Below are 18,561 nucleotides of genomic sequence, written 5' to 3' on the forward strand. Positions count from 1 at the left end.
GCTGGCTTCGTTTCTCAATCAACAAACCACTTTAGAGCCTCTTTTTTTCATCACCACATTCCCCTAATTTCTCCCCTCCCTGCTTACTTCTATCCTGTCCTCTCCTCTACCTTCTCCCTCCAGCCTTCTACCTTCTCCTCTCCCCTCACCCTTCTACAGTGACTCCTCTCTCTCTCTCTAACTCCCTTCCCTCTCTGCCATATTTTTTTCCCTCATTTTTTCTCTCCTCTTTTGTCATCTTTTCTTCATCTGTAGAGTAATCTGGCAGTTAGCACCCCATGGTCAAATGTATCACCCTTTCCTCACACACACGCACAAACATGCTCACATCTCTACAAAATGTGAACATGGCCCAAGTCCAACTGTCCATATTTGTCCTCTGATCGTTGCTTCTTTAAGGGATAAGAAGCTGTTTTGCTGGCACTGAGGTATGCGTGCACATGAACTTAAACCACATACCCGACTCCAGACTGTCAAACCTGAAGAGGCTTTATCCGTCAAAAATGGACACTACTTCACATACCCACTTGGATCAGTTTACGTGCTTTGCACCCCTAGGAAAAAATGTGTGGAATTCAAAATGTGTTTTTTTTTATCCTTGAGGTTTGGTATGTTTTCCTGGCTAGAATTGTTTTGCGCCCAGAAGCGAAAGGTACTGTGATATGGGCATCAATTGTTTTTGATCGGGCAAGGTAAAACTTGTCTTGGCTGACAAAGGGTTTAACCAACTTTGATGCTAGTGCCGATGCCCTACTTAGTCTCAGACATGTAATAACATGTCTGAGCAATAATAGCCTGTTTGTTTGTTGGGCGCAAAGCTCTTTTTGTGTGGCGCCTTGGCACTGGACAACGGTGCCATTTTGACATTCAGCTGTTTTGTCCAAGCAAGTCCTAGCTAGCATAATTTGCTTCCATTTGGCATGTCCTGTATTGAATCCCTGTGCATCTTTGTGTTTCAGGGTTGTTTATCTGCAAGTGAGCATGAATGAAGGCCTGTCGTTCATCACTAGCTCTGTGCACATCACCACCACAGAGTGTGTAAGTATGCTCTTCCAATCACATTACAACTACTACTCAAAAACTCACTAGAAATGGTCTTATGTTGGGAAACAATTATCCTATTTCCAGAATTTCTTTACTTCTTTTGTCTGTTCTATCTCAATCTTTTTCAGTTTTTCATTTCTGCCTCATTTTCTTGTTCAGGGGCATTTCTTTTCTCAGCATGTTTTTTCAGAGGGCTCCTGTTTTGCTTGAGTAAGTTTCCTCCTCCTCTTCTTTTCTTCCTCTGCTCTATCTGGTGCTCTGTCTGGAGCCAAACCACAAGGGGCTTCAGCAATGATCCACCCAAAAGACCCCCCCACGTCAGAGGGACTTAAACCAGCACCTCCTCTCACCCACAAAATAAAGAAAAAACACCACCACATCCCATCCACAGTCTATAGGCTCTAATAGGAACCATTTTGTCCCCTATTTAGATCTTGAGACCCCTCCTCAACCTCTCTCATCTCTCGTCAGTCTTCTCTCATCTCTCGTCAGGGTCCTAACCCTGTCTTAACGATGACTCTTATCTCCCCCTGGCAGTTTGATGGTACCATCCTTCTCATCACCCTTCTGGCTCTGTTCCTGTTGATGGCAATGCTGTTCATGTGGTGGTTCTGGCCCCTCTGCTGCACAGTGGTAACCGTCAAAAATTGGTTCAATATGATGGCAATTATGGGCCACATGTTATATTATACTGTATAGAGTGGACCCTTTAGCAGAGTAGCTGATTTAATGACCCTTTAAAAGTAACCTGGCTCAATGTAATGCAAATGGTGTTGTTCTTGTTTGTGTAAGAGTGTTGACAGAATGTAATAGATATGAGTTTAAAAGTGTGTAACAATTTCTTTGTCAGTTTTGCAGATGATAAATGACAAATGCCAGGGAATGATAATGAACACCTGATGCGACCACTTAGTCACGGTCATCAATTAATATGAATGTGACTTTCCACCCTGAACTTCCTGTCTAGGTGATCAAAGAGCCTCCTCCAGCACCCCCCTCAGAACCAGTAAGTCAGCCCTTGAAGGCGCATTTAGTTTTTTCACAACCAAACCTCTTATTCTTTTTGATGTTAAATTGCAGGCATGTTATAGAAGGGTCCAGACACTTTTTTTGCGATTCCACTTGTTTTTTTTTTGACAGACTTGGACCAACCAGCAAGTCACTTCCTCATCTCGTCATGCAATACAGGGACTCAATGCTCCAGAAACACCCAAATAAGTCAATTTTAGAAACAGAAAAGCTCTCAAAATAGTGATGCGGGACTTTAGATGTTCAACACCTGAAATGTTGTCATTCCGAACTTGATCCACAAGGTCATATTCAATTTTGTTGCGACTTTAGCGATTTTACCGTCCATTCTAGCAGCAGGCCACACGGAGAATGGAACAGCTGGATAGGGGAAACAGCTTGAGTCTTGCAAAAAGAAAAAAAAGAAATACAAATAAAAAACAATTGTTTTAAATAGTCTAAACGGTTACAGGCGCCGTCATTGCTCCCTGCGGGAGTATTATACAGACAAGGCAACTTAGACTATGGAGGGTTTTACGCACGTCCAAACTTTTCTCAGGAACTGGACAAAGACCCGATATGAAGAGAAATGGGGAACGTCCGCTCACCATTATACTTCCGATTGTAATGTATTCTAACCATCATGGAACCATTTCACAGATCACATTTAAACTCCCCCAGAAATAGCAGACGGAATTGCAATTGCATTCCAGCCAATGTACATTCTCAACACAAACTCATGGACGGCGGAATCTTTCCAATAAGTTTTTTTTTGTGTCAAATTAAACGAGAGAAAAATAAGAAAAAAAACATTTAGGATCTGGTCAGAGGCATGATGTCATACATCGCCTCTCTCGTGCCATGAGCATACAGTGAGCATAATGTGGCCTAAGGACTCTTGGGGCAGGAGGCATGGATGCTTGTCCTATCCACTGAAGATAGTTTATTAAATATTATACAATAACCATACAATAGGCCTAGTTACAGCAAACATGTAGCCAGTCTAGTTTTTTTTGTATTGGCTTTAACATAGAAATATTTTTCTACACACATTGTAATCGCCTCTCGAAAATGCACTGCATGTTCGAGCCATGGACAATTGAACATGCAATCTCCATAGACAAGCGTTGGCAGTAGAATGGGCTCTCAGAAAGAGCTCAGTTTGTCATATTTCTGCCCTGCTAGAGTTGCCCCGGTCAACTGTAAGTGCTTTTATTGTAATGTGGAAACGTCTAGGAGCAACAACGGCTCAGCCGCAAAGTGGTAGACCACGCAAGCTCACAGAAAGGGACCACCGAGCGCTGAAGCACGTAGTGCGTTAAAGTCGTCTGTCCTCGGTTGCAACAACCACTACCGAGGTCCAAACTGCCTCTGGAAGCAAAGTCAGCAAAATAACTGTTTGTCGGGAGCTTCATGAAATGGGTTTCCATGGCTGAGTAGCCACACACTAGCCTAAGATCACCATGTGCAATACCAAGCGTCGACTGGAGTGGTGTAAAGCTCGCCGCCATTGGACTCTGGAACCATGGAAACGCCTTCTCTTCACCATCTGGCAGTCCGATGGACTAATCCGGGGTTGGCGCATGCCAGGAAAATGCTACCTGTCCCAATGCATAGTGCCAACTATAAAGTTTTGGGGAGGGGAAATAATTGTCTTTTGTTGTGTTTCATGGTTCGGGCCAGGCCCATTAGTTCCAGTGAAGTGGAAATCTTAACGCTACAGCATACAATGACATTCGAGACAATTCTGTGCTTCCAACTTTGTGGCAGTAGTTTGGGGAAGGCCCTTCCCTGTTTCAAGATGACAATGCCCCCGTGCACAAAGCGAGTTCCACACAGAAATGGTTTGTCGAGATCGGTGTGGACGAACTTGACTGGCCTGCACAGAGCCCTGACCTCAATTCCATCGAACACCTTTGGGATGAATTCTAACGCAGACTGCGAGCCAGGTCAAATAGCCAAACACCAGTGCCGGACCTTACTAATGCTCATGAGGTTGAATAGAAGCAAGTCCCCGCAGCAATGTTCCAATATCTAGTGGAAAGCCTTCCCAGAAGAGTGGAGGCTGTTACAGGAGAAAAGTGGAGGAACAACTCCATATTAATGTAATTGATTTTGGAATGAGAGTTCAACGAGCAGGTGTTCACATACTTTTGGTCATGTAGTGTAAGATTAGCCAAACATCACCGTTGATATGGCCTGCTAGTCACTTTGCCAAGTGAAAGGTAAACAAACTAACAGGCAAATATCTTAGGCTACAAGCAGATTCAACACCAAGGACAGTGACAGGAATTCCCACGATGTTTTACATTTTAGTCATTTAGCAGACAAGCTTATCCAGAGCGACTTACAGTAAGTAGTGAGTACATACAGTGCCTTGCGAAAGTATTCGGCCCCCTTGAACTTTGCGACCTTTTGCCACATTTCAGGCTTCAAACATAAAGATATAAAACTGTATTTTTTTGTGAAGAATCAACAACAAGTGGGACACAATCATGAAGTGGAACGACATTTATTGGATATTTCAAACTTTTTTAACAAATCAAAAACTGAAAAATTGGGCGTGCAAAATTATTCAGCCCCTTTACTTTCAGTGCAGCAAACTCTCTCCAGAAGTTTAGTGAGGATCTCTGAATGATCCAATGTTGACCTAAATGACTAATGATGATAAATACAATCCACCTGTGTGTAATCAAGTCTCCGTATAAATGCACCTGCACTGTGATAGTCTCAGAGGTCCGTTAAAAGCGCAGAGAGCATCATGAAGAACAAGGAACACACCAGGCAGGTCCGAGATACTGTTGTGAAATTTAAAGCCGGATTTGGATACAAAAAGATTTCCCAAGCTTTAAACATCCCAAGGAGCACTGTGCAAGCGATAATATTGAAATGGAAGGAGTATCAGACCACTGCAAATCTACCAAGACCTGGCCGTCCCTCTAAACTTTCAGCTCATACAAGGAGAAGACTGATCAGAGATGCAGCCAAGAGGCCCATGATCACTCTGGATGAACTGCAGAGATCTACAGCTGAGGTGGGAGACTCTGTCCATAGGACAACAATCAGTCGTATATTGCACAAATCTGGCCTTTATGGAAGAGTGGCAAGAAGAAAGCCATTTCTTAAAGATATCCATAAAAAGTGTAGTTTAAAGTTTGCCACAAGCCACCTGGGAGACACACCAAACATGTGGAAGAAGATGCTCTGGTCAGATGAAACCAAAATTGAACTTTTTGGCAACAATGCAAAACGTTATGTTTGGCATAAAAGCAACACAGCTCATCACCCTGAGCACACAATCCCCACTGTCAAACATGGTGGTGGCAGCATCATGGTTTGGGCCTGCTTTTCTTCAGCAGGGACAGGGAAGATGGTTCAAATTGATGGGAAGATGGATGGAGCAAAATACAGGACCATTCTGGAAGAAAACCTGATGGAGTCTGCAAAAGACCTGAGACTGGGACGGAGATTTGTCTTCCAACAAGACAATGATCCAAAACATAAAGCAAAATCTACAATGGAATGGTTCAAAAATAAACATATCCAGGTGTTAGAATGGCCAAGTCAAAGTCCAGACCTGAATCCAATCGAGAATCTGTGGAAAGAACTGAAAAATAATTTTGCACGCCCAATATTTCAGTTTTTGATTTGTTAAAAAAGTTTGAAATATCCAATAAATGTCGTTCCACTTCATGATTGTGTCCCACTTGTTGTTGATTCTTCACAAAAAAATACAGTTTTATATCTTTATGTTTGAAGCCTGAAATGTGGCAAAAGGTCGCAAAGTTCAAGGGGGCCGAATACTTTCGCAAGGCACTGTACATCTTCATACAGTGCCTTGCAAAAGTATTCATCCCCCTTGGCGTTTTTCCTATTTTGTTGCATTACAACCTGTAATTTAAATTGATTTTTATTTGGATTTCATGTAATGGACATACTCAACATCATCCAAATAGGTGAAGTTATATGAAAAAAATTACTTGTTTAAAACAATTCTAAAAAATAAAAAATTAAAAAGTGGTGCATGCATACAGTGGGGCAAAAAAGTATTTAGTAAGCCACCAATTGTGCAAGTTCTCCAACTTAAAAATATTAGAGAGGCCTGTAATTTTCATCATAGGAGATAAAATCCAGAAAATCACATTGTAGGATTTTTAAGGAATTTATTTGCAAATTATGGTGGAAAATAAGTATTTGGTCACCTACAAACAAGCAAGATTTCTGGCTCTCACAGACCTGTAACTTCTTCTTTAAGAGGCTCCTCTGTCCTCCACTCCTTACCTGTATTAATGGCACCTGTTTGAACTTGTTATCAGTATAAAAGACACCTGTCCACAACCTCAAACAGTCACACTCCAAACTCCACTATGGCCAAGACCAAAGAGCTGTCAAAGGACACCAGAAACAAAATTGTAGACCTGCACCAGGCTGGGAAGACTGGATCTGCAATAGGTAAGCAGCTTGGTTTGAAGAAATCAACTGTGGGAGCAATTATTAGGAAATGGAAGACATACAAGACCATGCAAGATCTCACCCCGTGGGGTCAAAATAATCACAAGAATGGTGAGCAAAAATCCCAGAACCACATGGTGAATGACCTGCAGAGAGCTGGGACCAAAGTAACAAAGCCTACCATCAGTAACACACTATGCCGCCAGGGACTCAAATCCTGCAGTGCCAGACGTGTCCCCCTGCTTAAGCCAGTACATGTCCAGGCCCATCTGAAGTTTGCTATAGAGCATTTGGATGATCCAGAAGAAGATTGGGAGAATGTCATATGGTCAGATGAAACCAAAATATAACTTTTTGGTAAAAACTCAACTCGTCGTGTTTGGAGGACAAAGAATGCTGAGTTGCATCGAAAGAACACAATACCTAATGTGAAGCATGGGGGTGGAAACATCATGCTTTGGGGCTGTTTTTCTGCAAAGGGACCAGGACGACTTATCCGTGTAAAGGAAAGAATGAATGGGGCCATGTATCGTGAGATTTTGAGTGAAAACCTCCTTCCATCAGCAAGGGCATTGACGATGAAACATGGCTGGGTCTTTCAGCATGACAATGATCCCAAACACACCGCCCGGGCAACGAAGGATTGGCTTCGTAAGAAGCATTTCAAGGTCCTGGAGTGGCCTAGCCAGTCTCCAGATCTCAACCCCATAGAAAATCTTTGGAGGGAGTTGAAAGTCCGTGTTGCCCAGCAACAGCCCCAAAACATCACTGCTCTAGAGGAGATCTGCATGGAGGAATGGGCCAAAATACCAGCAACAATGTGTGAAAACCTTGTGAAGACTTACAGAAAACGTTTGACCTCTGTCATTGCAAACAAAGGGTATATAACAAAGTATTGAGATAAACTTATTTTCCACCATAATTTGCAAATAAATTCATAAAAAATCCTACAATGTGATTTTCTGGATTTTTTAATCAAATTTTGTCTGTCATAGTTGAAGTGTACCTATGATGAAAATTACAGGCCTCTCTCATCTTTTTAAGTGGGAGAACTTGCACAATTGGTGGCTGACTAAATACTTTTTTGCCCCACTGTATGTATTCACCCTCTTTGCTATGAAGCCCCTAAATAAGATCTGGTGCACCAATTACCTTCAGAAGTCACATAATTAGTTAAATAAAGTCCACCTGTGTACAATCTAAGTGTCACATGATCTGTCACATGATCTCAGTATATATACACCTGTTCTGAAAGGCCCTAGAGTCTGCAACACCACTAAGCAAGGGACACCACCAAGCAAGCAGCACCATGAAGACCAAGGAGCTCTCCAAACAGGTCGGGTACAAAGTTGTGGAGAAGTACAGATCAGGGTTGGGTTATAAAAAAAATATTAGAAACTTTGAACATCCCACGGAGCACCATTAAATCCATTATTCAAAAATGGAAAGAATATGGCACCACAACAAACCTGCCAAGAGAGGGCCGCCCACAAAAACTCAGGGACCAGGCAAGGAGGGAATTAATCAGAGAGGCAACAAAGAGAACAAAGATAACCCTGACGGAGCTGCAAAGCTCCACAGCGGACATTGGAGTATCTGTCCATAGGACCACTTTAAGCCGTACACTCAACAGAGTTGGGCTTTACAGAAGAGTGTCCAGAAAAAAAGCCATTGCTTAAATTGTTCTCCAAAAGGCATGTGGGAGACTGCCCAAACATATGGAAGAAGGTACTCTGGTCAGATGAGATTAGAATTTAGCTTTTTTTGCCATCAAGATAAATGCTATGCCTGGCGCAAAACCAACACCTCTCAACACCCCAAAAACATAATCCCCACAGTGAAGCATGGTGGTGGCAGCATCATGCCGTGGGGATATTTTTCGTCGGCAGGGACTGGGAAACTGGTCAGAATTGAAGGAATGATGGATGGCGCTCAATACAGGGAAATTCTTGAGGGGAACCTGTTTCAATCTTCCAGAGATTTGAGACTGGGACGGAGGTTCACCTTCCAGCAGGACAATGATCCTAAGCATACTGCTAAGCAACAATCGAGATGTTTATGGGGAAACATTTAAATGTCTTGGAAGGGCCTAGTGAAAGCCCAGACCTCAATCCAATTGAGAATCTGTGGTATGACTTAAAGATTGCTGTACACCAGCGGAATCTATCCAACTTGAAGGAGCTGGAGCAGTTTTGCCTTGAAGAATGGGCAAAAATCCAAGTGGCTAGATGTGCCAAGCTTATAGAGACATACCCCAAGAGACTTGCAGCTAGCTGTAACTGCTGCAAAAGGTGGCTCTACAAAGTATTGACTTTGGGGGGGGGGGGGGGGGGGGGGGGGGGGGGGAATAGTTATGCACGCTCAAGTGTTCCGTTTTTTTGTCTTATTTCTTGCTTGTTTCACAATAAAACATATTTTGCATCTTCAAAGTGGTAGGCATGTTGTGTAAATCAAATGATACAAACTCCCCCCCCCAAAAAAAAAATTTTATTCCAGGATGTTAGGCAACAAAATAGGAAAAATGCCAAGGGGGTGAATACTGGTCCCCCGTAGGAATCAAACCCACAACCCTGGCGTTTCAAGTGCCACGCTCTACCAATTGACGGTTTGGTCCAACAAATGAAAGTGGAAGATGCTATTTTTTTTACTCAATTATAAAGGGAAAATAATAAGCAGTTGCTATAACTTGTTCCTAAACATTCTTCCCACAGTCACGGGCTCCTTTCAGTCAATGGGCATCGCAGATAGGCCTAATGGGGCCAAACTTTTCAGAGAAGCTGGAGAAAAATAATGTTCAATATAAAGAATAAAGGGAATGTCTGTTGACTGTTTTGCTGCTTGTGATATTTTAATAAAACATAGGTTAAAGGCCACTGATTAGGCTACTGTGAGCCTCCGTTGGCAAAATCGATGCCATAACCAATTGTGTTATTTCTAAGTCCAGCTTTTGGTGAATCTTAAATATCACCACTAGCTCTGCTTAAAATTGGTACGTAAGCAAACGTTTTTAAAAGACACGCCTAAAATATTTCCACACATCCCACCTCAGCGCAAGCGAGCTGATGGAAGACAGGTAAATGACCAACCCTCACGCCAGGGTTGAAAAATAGCAGAACCCTGGCTTTTATAAGTCAATAAGTTAAGATTGTGATTTTGACAGTAGCTCCGACTTAACGCCAGCAGAAAATAGAGCCCAAGGCATATCAAACACTTGATTGGAAGTTCATTATTTGCTCCCATCTTTTCTATCTGCCAGGAATCAGATGATGAAGATGGCATGCCCAAGAAGAAGTGGCCAACCGTGGATGCATCCTACTATGGAGGAAGAGGAGTCGGAGGAATCAAAAGAATGGAGGTGAGGTGGATCCAATCACTTTACAGTTACACCCAAATAAATGTCCATCTTTATCTTCCATAATTCCTCACAAACACATGACAGTTGGAACTTTATTCTAGACTCTTCCTCACCGCCTGTGTGTAGTATGTACTGTAGGCCCACTTCCACAGGTACAGTAGGTCATACACCATCTTTGTTCCACTCCTACAGGTACGCTGGGGGGGGAAGGGTTCAACCGAGGAGGGGGCTAAGCTGGAGAAGCCCAAGAACGCTGTGGTGAAAATGCCAGAGCAGGAGTTTGAGCCGTACGAGCCCAAACCCAAGAAGGCCCACAACAGGAAGCCAGCCACAGACAGGAAGTGGTACACCCCCATACAGGTAAAAACACTCTTCTTCTCCTTCCTTTCTACCTTTCTTTCTCAGACTAGTTTATACACTCTCTTCCTCTCTACCTATACATGTATAATAGGGTACTGTGTGTAGTATGAAATACATATTGGCCATGCACACTTTACACAGGTAACATTTTTGACAATATTCACTATAGCCATGTCTCCCTCCCTTTGTTTGCAGGGTAAACTGGATGCCATTTGGGCCCTGTTTCGCCGCGGTTACGACCAGGTTTCTCTCATGCGGCCTCAGCCAGGAGATCATGTGAGTACTAAAGCCTTAAAACACCATGGGAGCCCGGCCTTAGCCCTATCCCTCATCATACAGCCCTACACTCCCCCCCCCCCCCCCCCCCCCAAAAAAAATGCCCCTGCAGTGCCAAGATCCATGATAAGGCAGAGCCCAAAACCTGCTTCAAATCAGCCGCTGCCATAAAAATAAAATAAATCAGAGCTGTGGACGTGCCCCAGAGAGATCCACTTTATGTTTTAAAAACCTTGACGTTAACTACTTTCTGATCGGGCACATGTTTGAACTGCAATACTGACCCTTTATGTCAAAACGGAGATTGGAGTTTGGTTTGGGGTTGGTTGAAGGTGTTTTTTTGCTCTAGATATGCACTTGGAGGGGCTGGGCTATATGAGACTCTTTATCCCATAGCCCTCCTCTCCTTTCTTTCCTGCTAGATCTGCAGCTAGCCTGCTGAGGTGGCACCTCTCCAGGTGCTTGTTAAAATCATGCGTTATTTGCAGAAAACAACCCTTTTTTTAACGGGAATTCCACATGTAAAGAGTGTTCTCTCAGCCAAATGTATGAACTGAGAAGAAGTGAAGTACTGCCAGATAAGCTCACAACAACAACACAGAAAATAAGCTTTCGACCACAAAGGGAAACAATGATGCCTATGCTAATGATTGGCTTCCTTCAAATTTCAATGATTTCTCCCGGCCAAATAGATGTTGATACTTTGTTCAAAAGGTTTGATCCAGGAAAACGATCACCACGAGCAAAAGGTTCAACATGATGCATTGCTTATTCCAGAGGAAGTGTTTCCGTGTAATGGTGTCGCCTACTCAAGTAATTTGCGGTCTGTTACGAAGGAGCAGAAAAATTCCCAGGCAGGCCTACTGGTACTGGTGTAATCTTTTTTTTTTTTTTAGGGGGAATGGAAACAAATACAAGGCAGGCAAGCTCTTTCCTGTGTAAAGTGTGACCTGAGGAGAACCATTAAACTGTCTTACTGACATTTCAGCATGTATGTCCCCTAGGCCATGCTAGCTGCTAACACAGCTCTTATCACTCCCACTCACACTCCCTCTCTCTCTTTCTCTCTCTCTCTCACACACAGACACATATTCACACACAGGACATATTGGCGTTCACAGCATATATACACAGGCCTTGTGTGTTCCATTGGACCCATTTGGCCAAGGTCCGATCTGGATTCCTGACAGACATATTTCAGTCTGTTGCTGTGTTGCATTTTATTACCATGCAGATTGCTATGACGACGGCCGTATCCTGAATGGCACTATTGAGAGAAGCCTTGGCTAAAAGCCTTTACAGTTCAATCCCTAGTTTCCTTTGATTTCATCAGTCCACAATGGAGCTGCTATGTCCCCTAGTCAATGCATCCTCTCCGAATACAACCCATGTAGCTATGTAACTCCATGGCACTGAAAAACAGAAAGGCACCATCTGTTCATCTTTTATTTTTCATTCTCTTTGACCCTTCCGTCAGTCTTCTCCCTCTCTCCACACCCCTCCTCTCGCTCCATCTTCCTCTCCCACTCCACTATGGGATTCTCTGTGCTGGTTTTGGACACAGACCCTCTCCCTGTTTGCTTAGTTTAGGTTGAGTGCAGTATAGTGTGCAGGGTATGATTAGCATGCTTAGTCTGGTTTAGTCATCTCCCTCTCGCTCCGTGTATCCCTAGTCCTAGGGACCTCAGCTATTTGGACCTCAGCTATTTGCCTCCAACTACTCTCCAACTTCTCCGCGAGCTCCTACGTAAAAAATCACGTGCTCGAGCAGATCGACTCCTGAGGTGAAACTAGAGGCTTTGATTTAATGTCTCCCCTGATGGAGAGTTTGCACTGCGAAGGGCATGAGGTAATAGGCAGCGGAGACAACCGCGAGAGTCGTCTCGACCAGCGGGGACACGAACCCTGCTGAAGCAGCCCTGGCTAGTCTGCTTTATGACATCTGGGTTTAATGGCAGACATTGGAAAAGGGAGGTTCGAAGGACATTCTTTGTCTTGCCTTTGTATTGTAAGTTTGTGGTTCAATGTCGCAAACCACACTGGTTCGATGTGAAGTACTCGCAGAAAGGTAGCTGAAATGAACCTCTCAAAGGGTCTGCAGAGAATGAAAGGATATGTGATTTTATGTTCAACATCCCTCTCTTGTTCTCATCCTGTTATTGACTGGAAGGAATGTCAGAGACTTTTAGAGTGGATTTGAGGAGACAGTGTTTGGTTACCAGTGGATTTCTGTTTTTTTTCTCCTTGACACATAATTTACAAGTCAGAATGAATGGAATGTTTTTTTGCCGATACGGCCACTCAGTGTGTGTGTGTGTTTGCATAATGTTAAATGCCTCTACAGTCGTACAGTATGCCCTAGTACGTCCATGCCTTCCTATCTGTGTGGGGGATGGAAAAAGGCTTACTGGGTTGTCTTTCCAGTAAGGGCATGAATCTGAGTTAGGCCATAAACCACGAGAGTTCACAGTATGAGGCCACTGTGGTGGATGGTGGGGGTTCAAACTATGTAGCTGCTGTGGACGAGAATAGAGAGCAAAACGTTTATCAACAAAATGAACTTAATTGTCTCTCTCCCCCCCTACCAATCCTCTGTCTCTGTCCCCCCCTACCAATCCTCTGTCCCCCCCTACCAATCCTCTGTCTCTCTCCCCCCTACCAATCCTCTGTCTCTCTCCCCCCCTACCAATCCTCTGTCTCTCTCCCCCCCTACCAATCCTCTGTCTCCCCCCCCTACCAATCCTCTGTCTCTCTCCCCCCTACCAATCCTCTGTCTCTCTCCCCCCCTACCAATCCTCTGTCTCCCCCCCTACCAATCCTCTGTCTCTCTCCCCCCTACCAATCCTCTGTCTCTCTCCCCCCCTAACAATCCTCTGTCTCTCCCCCCCCCTAACAATCCTCTGTCTCTCTCCCCCCCTAACAATCCTCTGTCTCTCTCCCCCCCTAACAATCCTCTGTCTCTCTCCCCCCCTACCAATCTTCTGTCTCTCTCCCCCCCTACCAATCCTCTGCCCCCCCCCTACCAATCCTCTGCCCCACCCCCTACCAATCCTCTGCCCCCCCCCCTACCAATCCTCTGTCTCTCTCCACCTTTATCTATTTTTATCTCTCTCATTCTCCATATGGTGCTATAAACAACATGGAGTTTTTGGAAAGCAGCCACAGTTTCATTGGCAACAGCAACAGTACATTGGAACAGAACATTGGACTGGGAAGAGGGCGTAGGGGGGTCACAGCAAGGGCTGATGGGTAACCGTCCAGCCAGCTGGTCCTGGTTGGAACAGACAGAAAGGGTAGTGACCGTCCCATGACCATGGGGTCAGCTGGGCTCAGAGGTGTTAGCCTAGATGGGAGTTAGACACCTGTGTGCTGTACGTGGGAGAGGGGCTGGATCATGTCAGGGAGGGGGGTACAATGTAATCTGAGTTATGTCTTTACTGTAGCTTTATGGGGTCCTGTATACCTCCAGTATACACTGATCCCAGTGTAATCTGATGTTACTGTCTCTTTCCCCCCAGGGTCGATGCATCAACTTCACCCGGGTGAAGGACGAGGCAGCGGCAGCAGCCAAGGCAACTCCCCGGGCCCATAGCCCCCCTCCCGCTTCTGACTACCGTCCCCTGATCAGCCCCACTACAGCGCCGCCACCACAGACCAGCCCGCCCCCGCGAGCGCCGCCCGTCACCCAGCTGCCCCCAGGGCCACCCCCATCCCGCACCCCCCCAGGTCCCCCCTGCCCCCCTCCCACACGCCCCCCACCCTGCCCAAACAGCAGACCATGAGAGCAAATTAGGGACCCCACTCCAATAAAGAAATAGTCCACATTGCCAAAGATGCTCCCTCAAACCCGAAAAAGAAGCACAGTATTTATTGGAGTTGGGGTGAAATTAGCAGGAGACAATGGTTTGTTGCTGGACAGCAAAATATGTAGTCATAGAAAGAAACCTACTGCAATGGATGAAATGATTTGATCAGCTACTGAGTATGTTATGATGGTTAGTGGCAAGGCGAAAGTAGAGTGAGACTGTGTGAATTTGTGTAACTTTAGTCATCTCTGAGTCGGTTTACTTAGAACCACAATGATTGGATTTTGCTATCAAACCAATCTAGATGATGTAGAATTTGGAGCTTTTTTGCTTGTCTCTTTTGTACATTTTTAGATGTATCTTTAGATGTGTCTCTATTTTGTCAATTGGAAGATGTGAAAGGGCACATTTTTTTAGGGGGTCAACAAAACATGGCACTGGTTTGATTAAATGTAATATTTGTTTCTCATGTCCAAATCAGTTTACACAGACTGAGAAAGACAGTTTTAACCCATGTGGGTTATTCCATATTCCGCTCAAAAAACCCATTTGAATTACTTCCATTTGGTAGTGTTGCCGGAAGCCATAAGCGTATAAGCATAAGTTGACACTGGGACACTTTTTTTTTATATGGCCTGAACACGTAAGATTTCTGCTTATACAGTATACTCTCTCAGGATAGGAGCACATGGTCTGCCAAAAATGAGGCGCACAAACACCTTGATATTTTTTTGTTTGTTACATCCCCTGAACGAGTTAGTTGAGAATCATACATAGGCGTAGCGTAAGAGATTTGTTAGCATAAAAATGTTGCATTTTGAAACACTTTGTTGGTGATTATCTCTAAGGATGAACCCAGGTTTATCTAAGTTTATCTAAGTTTTATATTGTTCGTTTTTTTTAAATCACTTTTGAACCATGGACCTCTCAAAACAAAACAGCTAAAGTCAGGTCATTGGCTCTCATCCATTTTTTTACAGTCCCAAAACTGTACTTTCCTTTTATACATTGTATTTTCTACCTTTATCTTTTTTGATCTAATCACAATCACATTGCAACTGCAGGGCAGTTCACCGCGTCTCTAATTTATTAACCCCAAAGACCTAGAGGAGCGTACTTGAATACGACAAAGGTGTCCACTGACAAAGGTGGACACTGTGCATGTAAACAAACAACTATTCACGCAACTTCATATGGCAGTGTTTCTCAACCCCATTGGTCTATAATCCGGGCACTAGGTCATGGAGTATTCCCTTCCTAAGTGCAACTGTCCTGTATCAAAAGGCACGTGACATTTCAGTGATTTGTCCATGAACCATCACTGATTTAAATCAAGCCCTCAAAAGGAGGAAGTCCATAGCATGCCGGTCCTTGGTACAGACAAAGGTTGAGGAATACTATTGTATGCTTATCACACACGGTACCTTTCAGAATTGTTCTACTTAGATCTTTCTACTCTCTTTGTATAATGTTACTTCATTCGATTATGACCTATAATACCATTGTGTTACTATATTCCTTTGTTATTTTGTAGCACTGCTGAAAGCTGTTCAGGATGATGATGATGATGATGATGATGATGATTAAGAGAGGTGCATGCATTTCGTTTGTTTTTATCGGTACGGCACAAATAAAGCTCTATGGCACCCAAGTGTAATTATATAGTTCTACTTTTTGACAATGATGAACATCCGCCATTTTGTATGACTGGATTTATGGCTCTTTATTGGAACATCATCCCACTCAAGCAATGGCATAGTAAGAGGAGCGAGCAACAACGTTAAGTAGACCTCATTATTATGTAGTCCCTGGTGCGTTTTTGACTCTATGCTTCAGAATGATCATCAGGACCATTGTGGGGTTGTGTTCTCCTGAGAAAAAGCTCTGAGACGCTAAAATAAGGGGTGTCAAACTCATTTTGCCCCAGGGGGCCGCATTCGGTCGTCAACGAGGTCCGGAGGGCCGCACTGAAAATGTGTTCTATTTCCTCGCTGTCAAAATTTGCAAAGAAATAGTCCTTTAGAATTAGAATTTCCTACACTCCCTGTCTGTATAGCTTTCATTTCAGTGATTATTAGCACGCTGGTCCATTATAATTTTTGATACTATTTCGATTTTGTTTTTGTGATTTTAAAGTATAAAATGGCCCGCTGGCCATATTTCTGACACCCCTGCGCTAAATGTTAACCATTCTTTTACATGTTAACCATTGTTTTTCATGTATTAATGGGAGTACTGAAACAAGTATGGAAAGACGTCTTAAGATTATTTTATTTTTTTTGTTTGTTACAGTATTAATAAAGGTTGACTTTCAAGCTTTTATATGAAACGAATGGGTTGTTTTTGTGTGTGAGTGACCTATCTGAGGTCAGTGGGGTCACCGGTGAGCTCCTGGGTGGTCTTCAGCAGCCTGTCTATGATGGGGTGGAAGGGAGAGCTTATCCACCTGGGCTAGTGTCTGAAGGGTGGCTGTGGATACCCTCCTCACCTCCCGGACAGGGAAGCTCAGGGGACACCACCACCATGGAGGGAAAACACATTTAGAACGCTGTTACTAATACACCATCAATACTCCAGCCACTTGTTTTAACAATGTCTTCTACTGAGGGGATTGTGAGCACATACATTTTATTACCATAGAATTAGTCATGAGAATATTACATTTAATAGGATCTCTATGTTTGTTACACTGTCACAAAAACTCGTAATGTACCACGATGCTGTATGTAGGCACAGATATTATCTCACCCCAGACAAATGAAACACCTAGGGTAATATTCAGACTGTGCCAAACTCTACGTAAATACAATTCAATTCAGCAAGGCTTCATATTATGTGAATTATGAGGGGCTCTGTGTTGTAAAAGGAGCACTCACTGACCCCTTTTTCACACGTTCGAGATTCTTTGCTGCTCCACCCAGTACATTTGGATAGGAGACAACAAAAACACATGCACAAGTGCACACACACACTTTCAGCAGCTTCAGTATGATCCACTTTGCCACGATATGGAGTTGTGGTCACAGCCTGGTCTCATGGACTAGACGTAACATAGTAAATGTAAATCCGGGATAGGGCTGTGGCGGCCACAAAATTTCGTCAGCCGGTGATTGTCAAGCAAATAACTGTCGGTCTCACGGTAATTGACCTTAATTAACATAAACACATTTAGTATTTCCTGGCTTTCACACATAGCCTACAAGCCACTGATGCAGACTTTGAGATAGGTCTAAAGAAGCATGATATGAAGAAAATGTAGTCTATTTCAGAAGAACAGAATAGCATACTCTGAATTGTCCTTATGTTAGGTCCTGATCTGGCTATGCCAAATGGATGTGGGCTACACTAATTCATTTAGCAAACAAGATTTGCTTAGAATTCCGTGGCATTATTTTGTATTATTTCATCGTATGTAGAATACAACTGAACATAGCTGAATAAAATAGAAAGGATATTTTCTCCAAACAATTTGAGGGAGTGCGCACATGCAGCTATTCTGTGTTGAGCGATTAACAAATAAATAGCTACTCCTATATGCTAAATTTAGTTGTTCTACAAACATTGGGCTATATGTTTTGATTTTTAATACATTCTAAGGCTATATGATGCGACTCTAGTGATGATTTGAAAAAGGTTTCTTGAAAAGCATGAACTCTGCTTTTTTTTGCGCAAGCTGTACACACTTTACTAGTCTCTCATTCACAATTTGACAAGCTCTTGATAATGCCTCAAATTTCACAACGGCATCCCCTTTGTGTGGCCGTAATGCACCCAAAAAAGATCCATGCCTTTTGCAGCTAGTGGACGTTGAGCCCTTGGCCCAGGGTGCTGTGTTGTGCCCTTCTCCCTGAGTGCTGCACTCTGAAGCACCTCCACTCATTTTTCTCACAGGCCACAAGTGATGACAGACACATCGGGGACACAACTGAGCGCGTCCTTATCCAATTCCGCGGTGCATATTGAAGATATTGGAAGAACTGTCCACATTTACTTGTTGTCAGACAACAAGATGAGTAGGCCTAATGAACAGCAAAAGCACTAGCCTATATCAATCTACTATCCCCCATAGTACAAAAATCTACCTATTCGATTCTGCGCAAATAAATAAATATTACAAACATAGTCTGGGACAGTTATGGGAAGCAATAGATCGCAAATGAATACTAGCATCAAAAATACAATGTGGCTCAAGCAACAGATCAGAACGTTTAACTTTAAATGTTAATAAACTATTAAGCTATTTCTTCACATTAACCGCGC

At 43.5% G+C, this 18,561-nt stretch overlaps 1 protein-coding gene across 1 annotated transcript in view; it reads left to right on the forward strand.

Moving 5' to 3' along the window:
* Window positions 1-16,623, forward strand: part of LOC109870248 (anthrax toxin receptor 1-like) — a 32,653-nt gene extending 16,030 nt beyond the window's left edge. The window contains exons 12-18 of the mRNA XM_020460667.2: window positions 960-1,038; window positions 1,582-1,677; window positions 2,012-2,050; window positions 9,761-9,859; window positions 10,052-10,219; window positions 10,415-10,495; window positions 14,014-16,623. Of these exons, the coding sequence (XP_020316256.2) occupies window positions 960-1,038; window positions 1,582-1,677; window positions 2,012-2,050; window positions 9,761-9,859; window positions 10,052-10,219; window positions 10,415-10,495; window positions 14,014-14,277 (826 nt within the window). The 3' untranslated portion in view covers window positions 14,278-16,623. The remainder of the gene's footprint in view (window positions 1-959; window positions 1,039-1,581; window positions 1,678-2,011; window positions 2,051-9,760; window positions 9,860-10,051; window positions 10,220-10,414; window positions 10,496-14,013) is intronic.
* The last annotated feature ends 1,938 nt before the right edge of the window (window positions 16,624-18,561 follow it).

The sequence above is a fragment of the Oncorhynchus kisutch genome, linkage group LG25 (assembly GCF_002021735.2).
Source record: "Oncorhynchus kisutch isolate 150728-3 linkage group LG25, Okis_V2, whole genome shotgun sequence".
Classification (NCBI taxonomy): domain Eukaryota; kingdom Metazoa; phylum Chordata; class Actinopteri; order Salmoniformes; family Salmonidae; genus Oncorhynchus; species Oncorhynchus kisutch.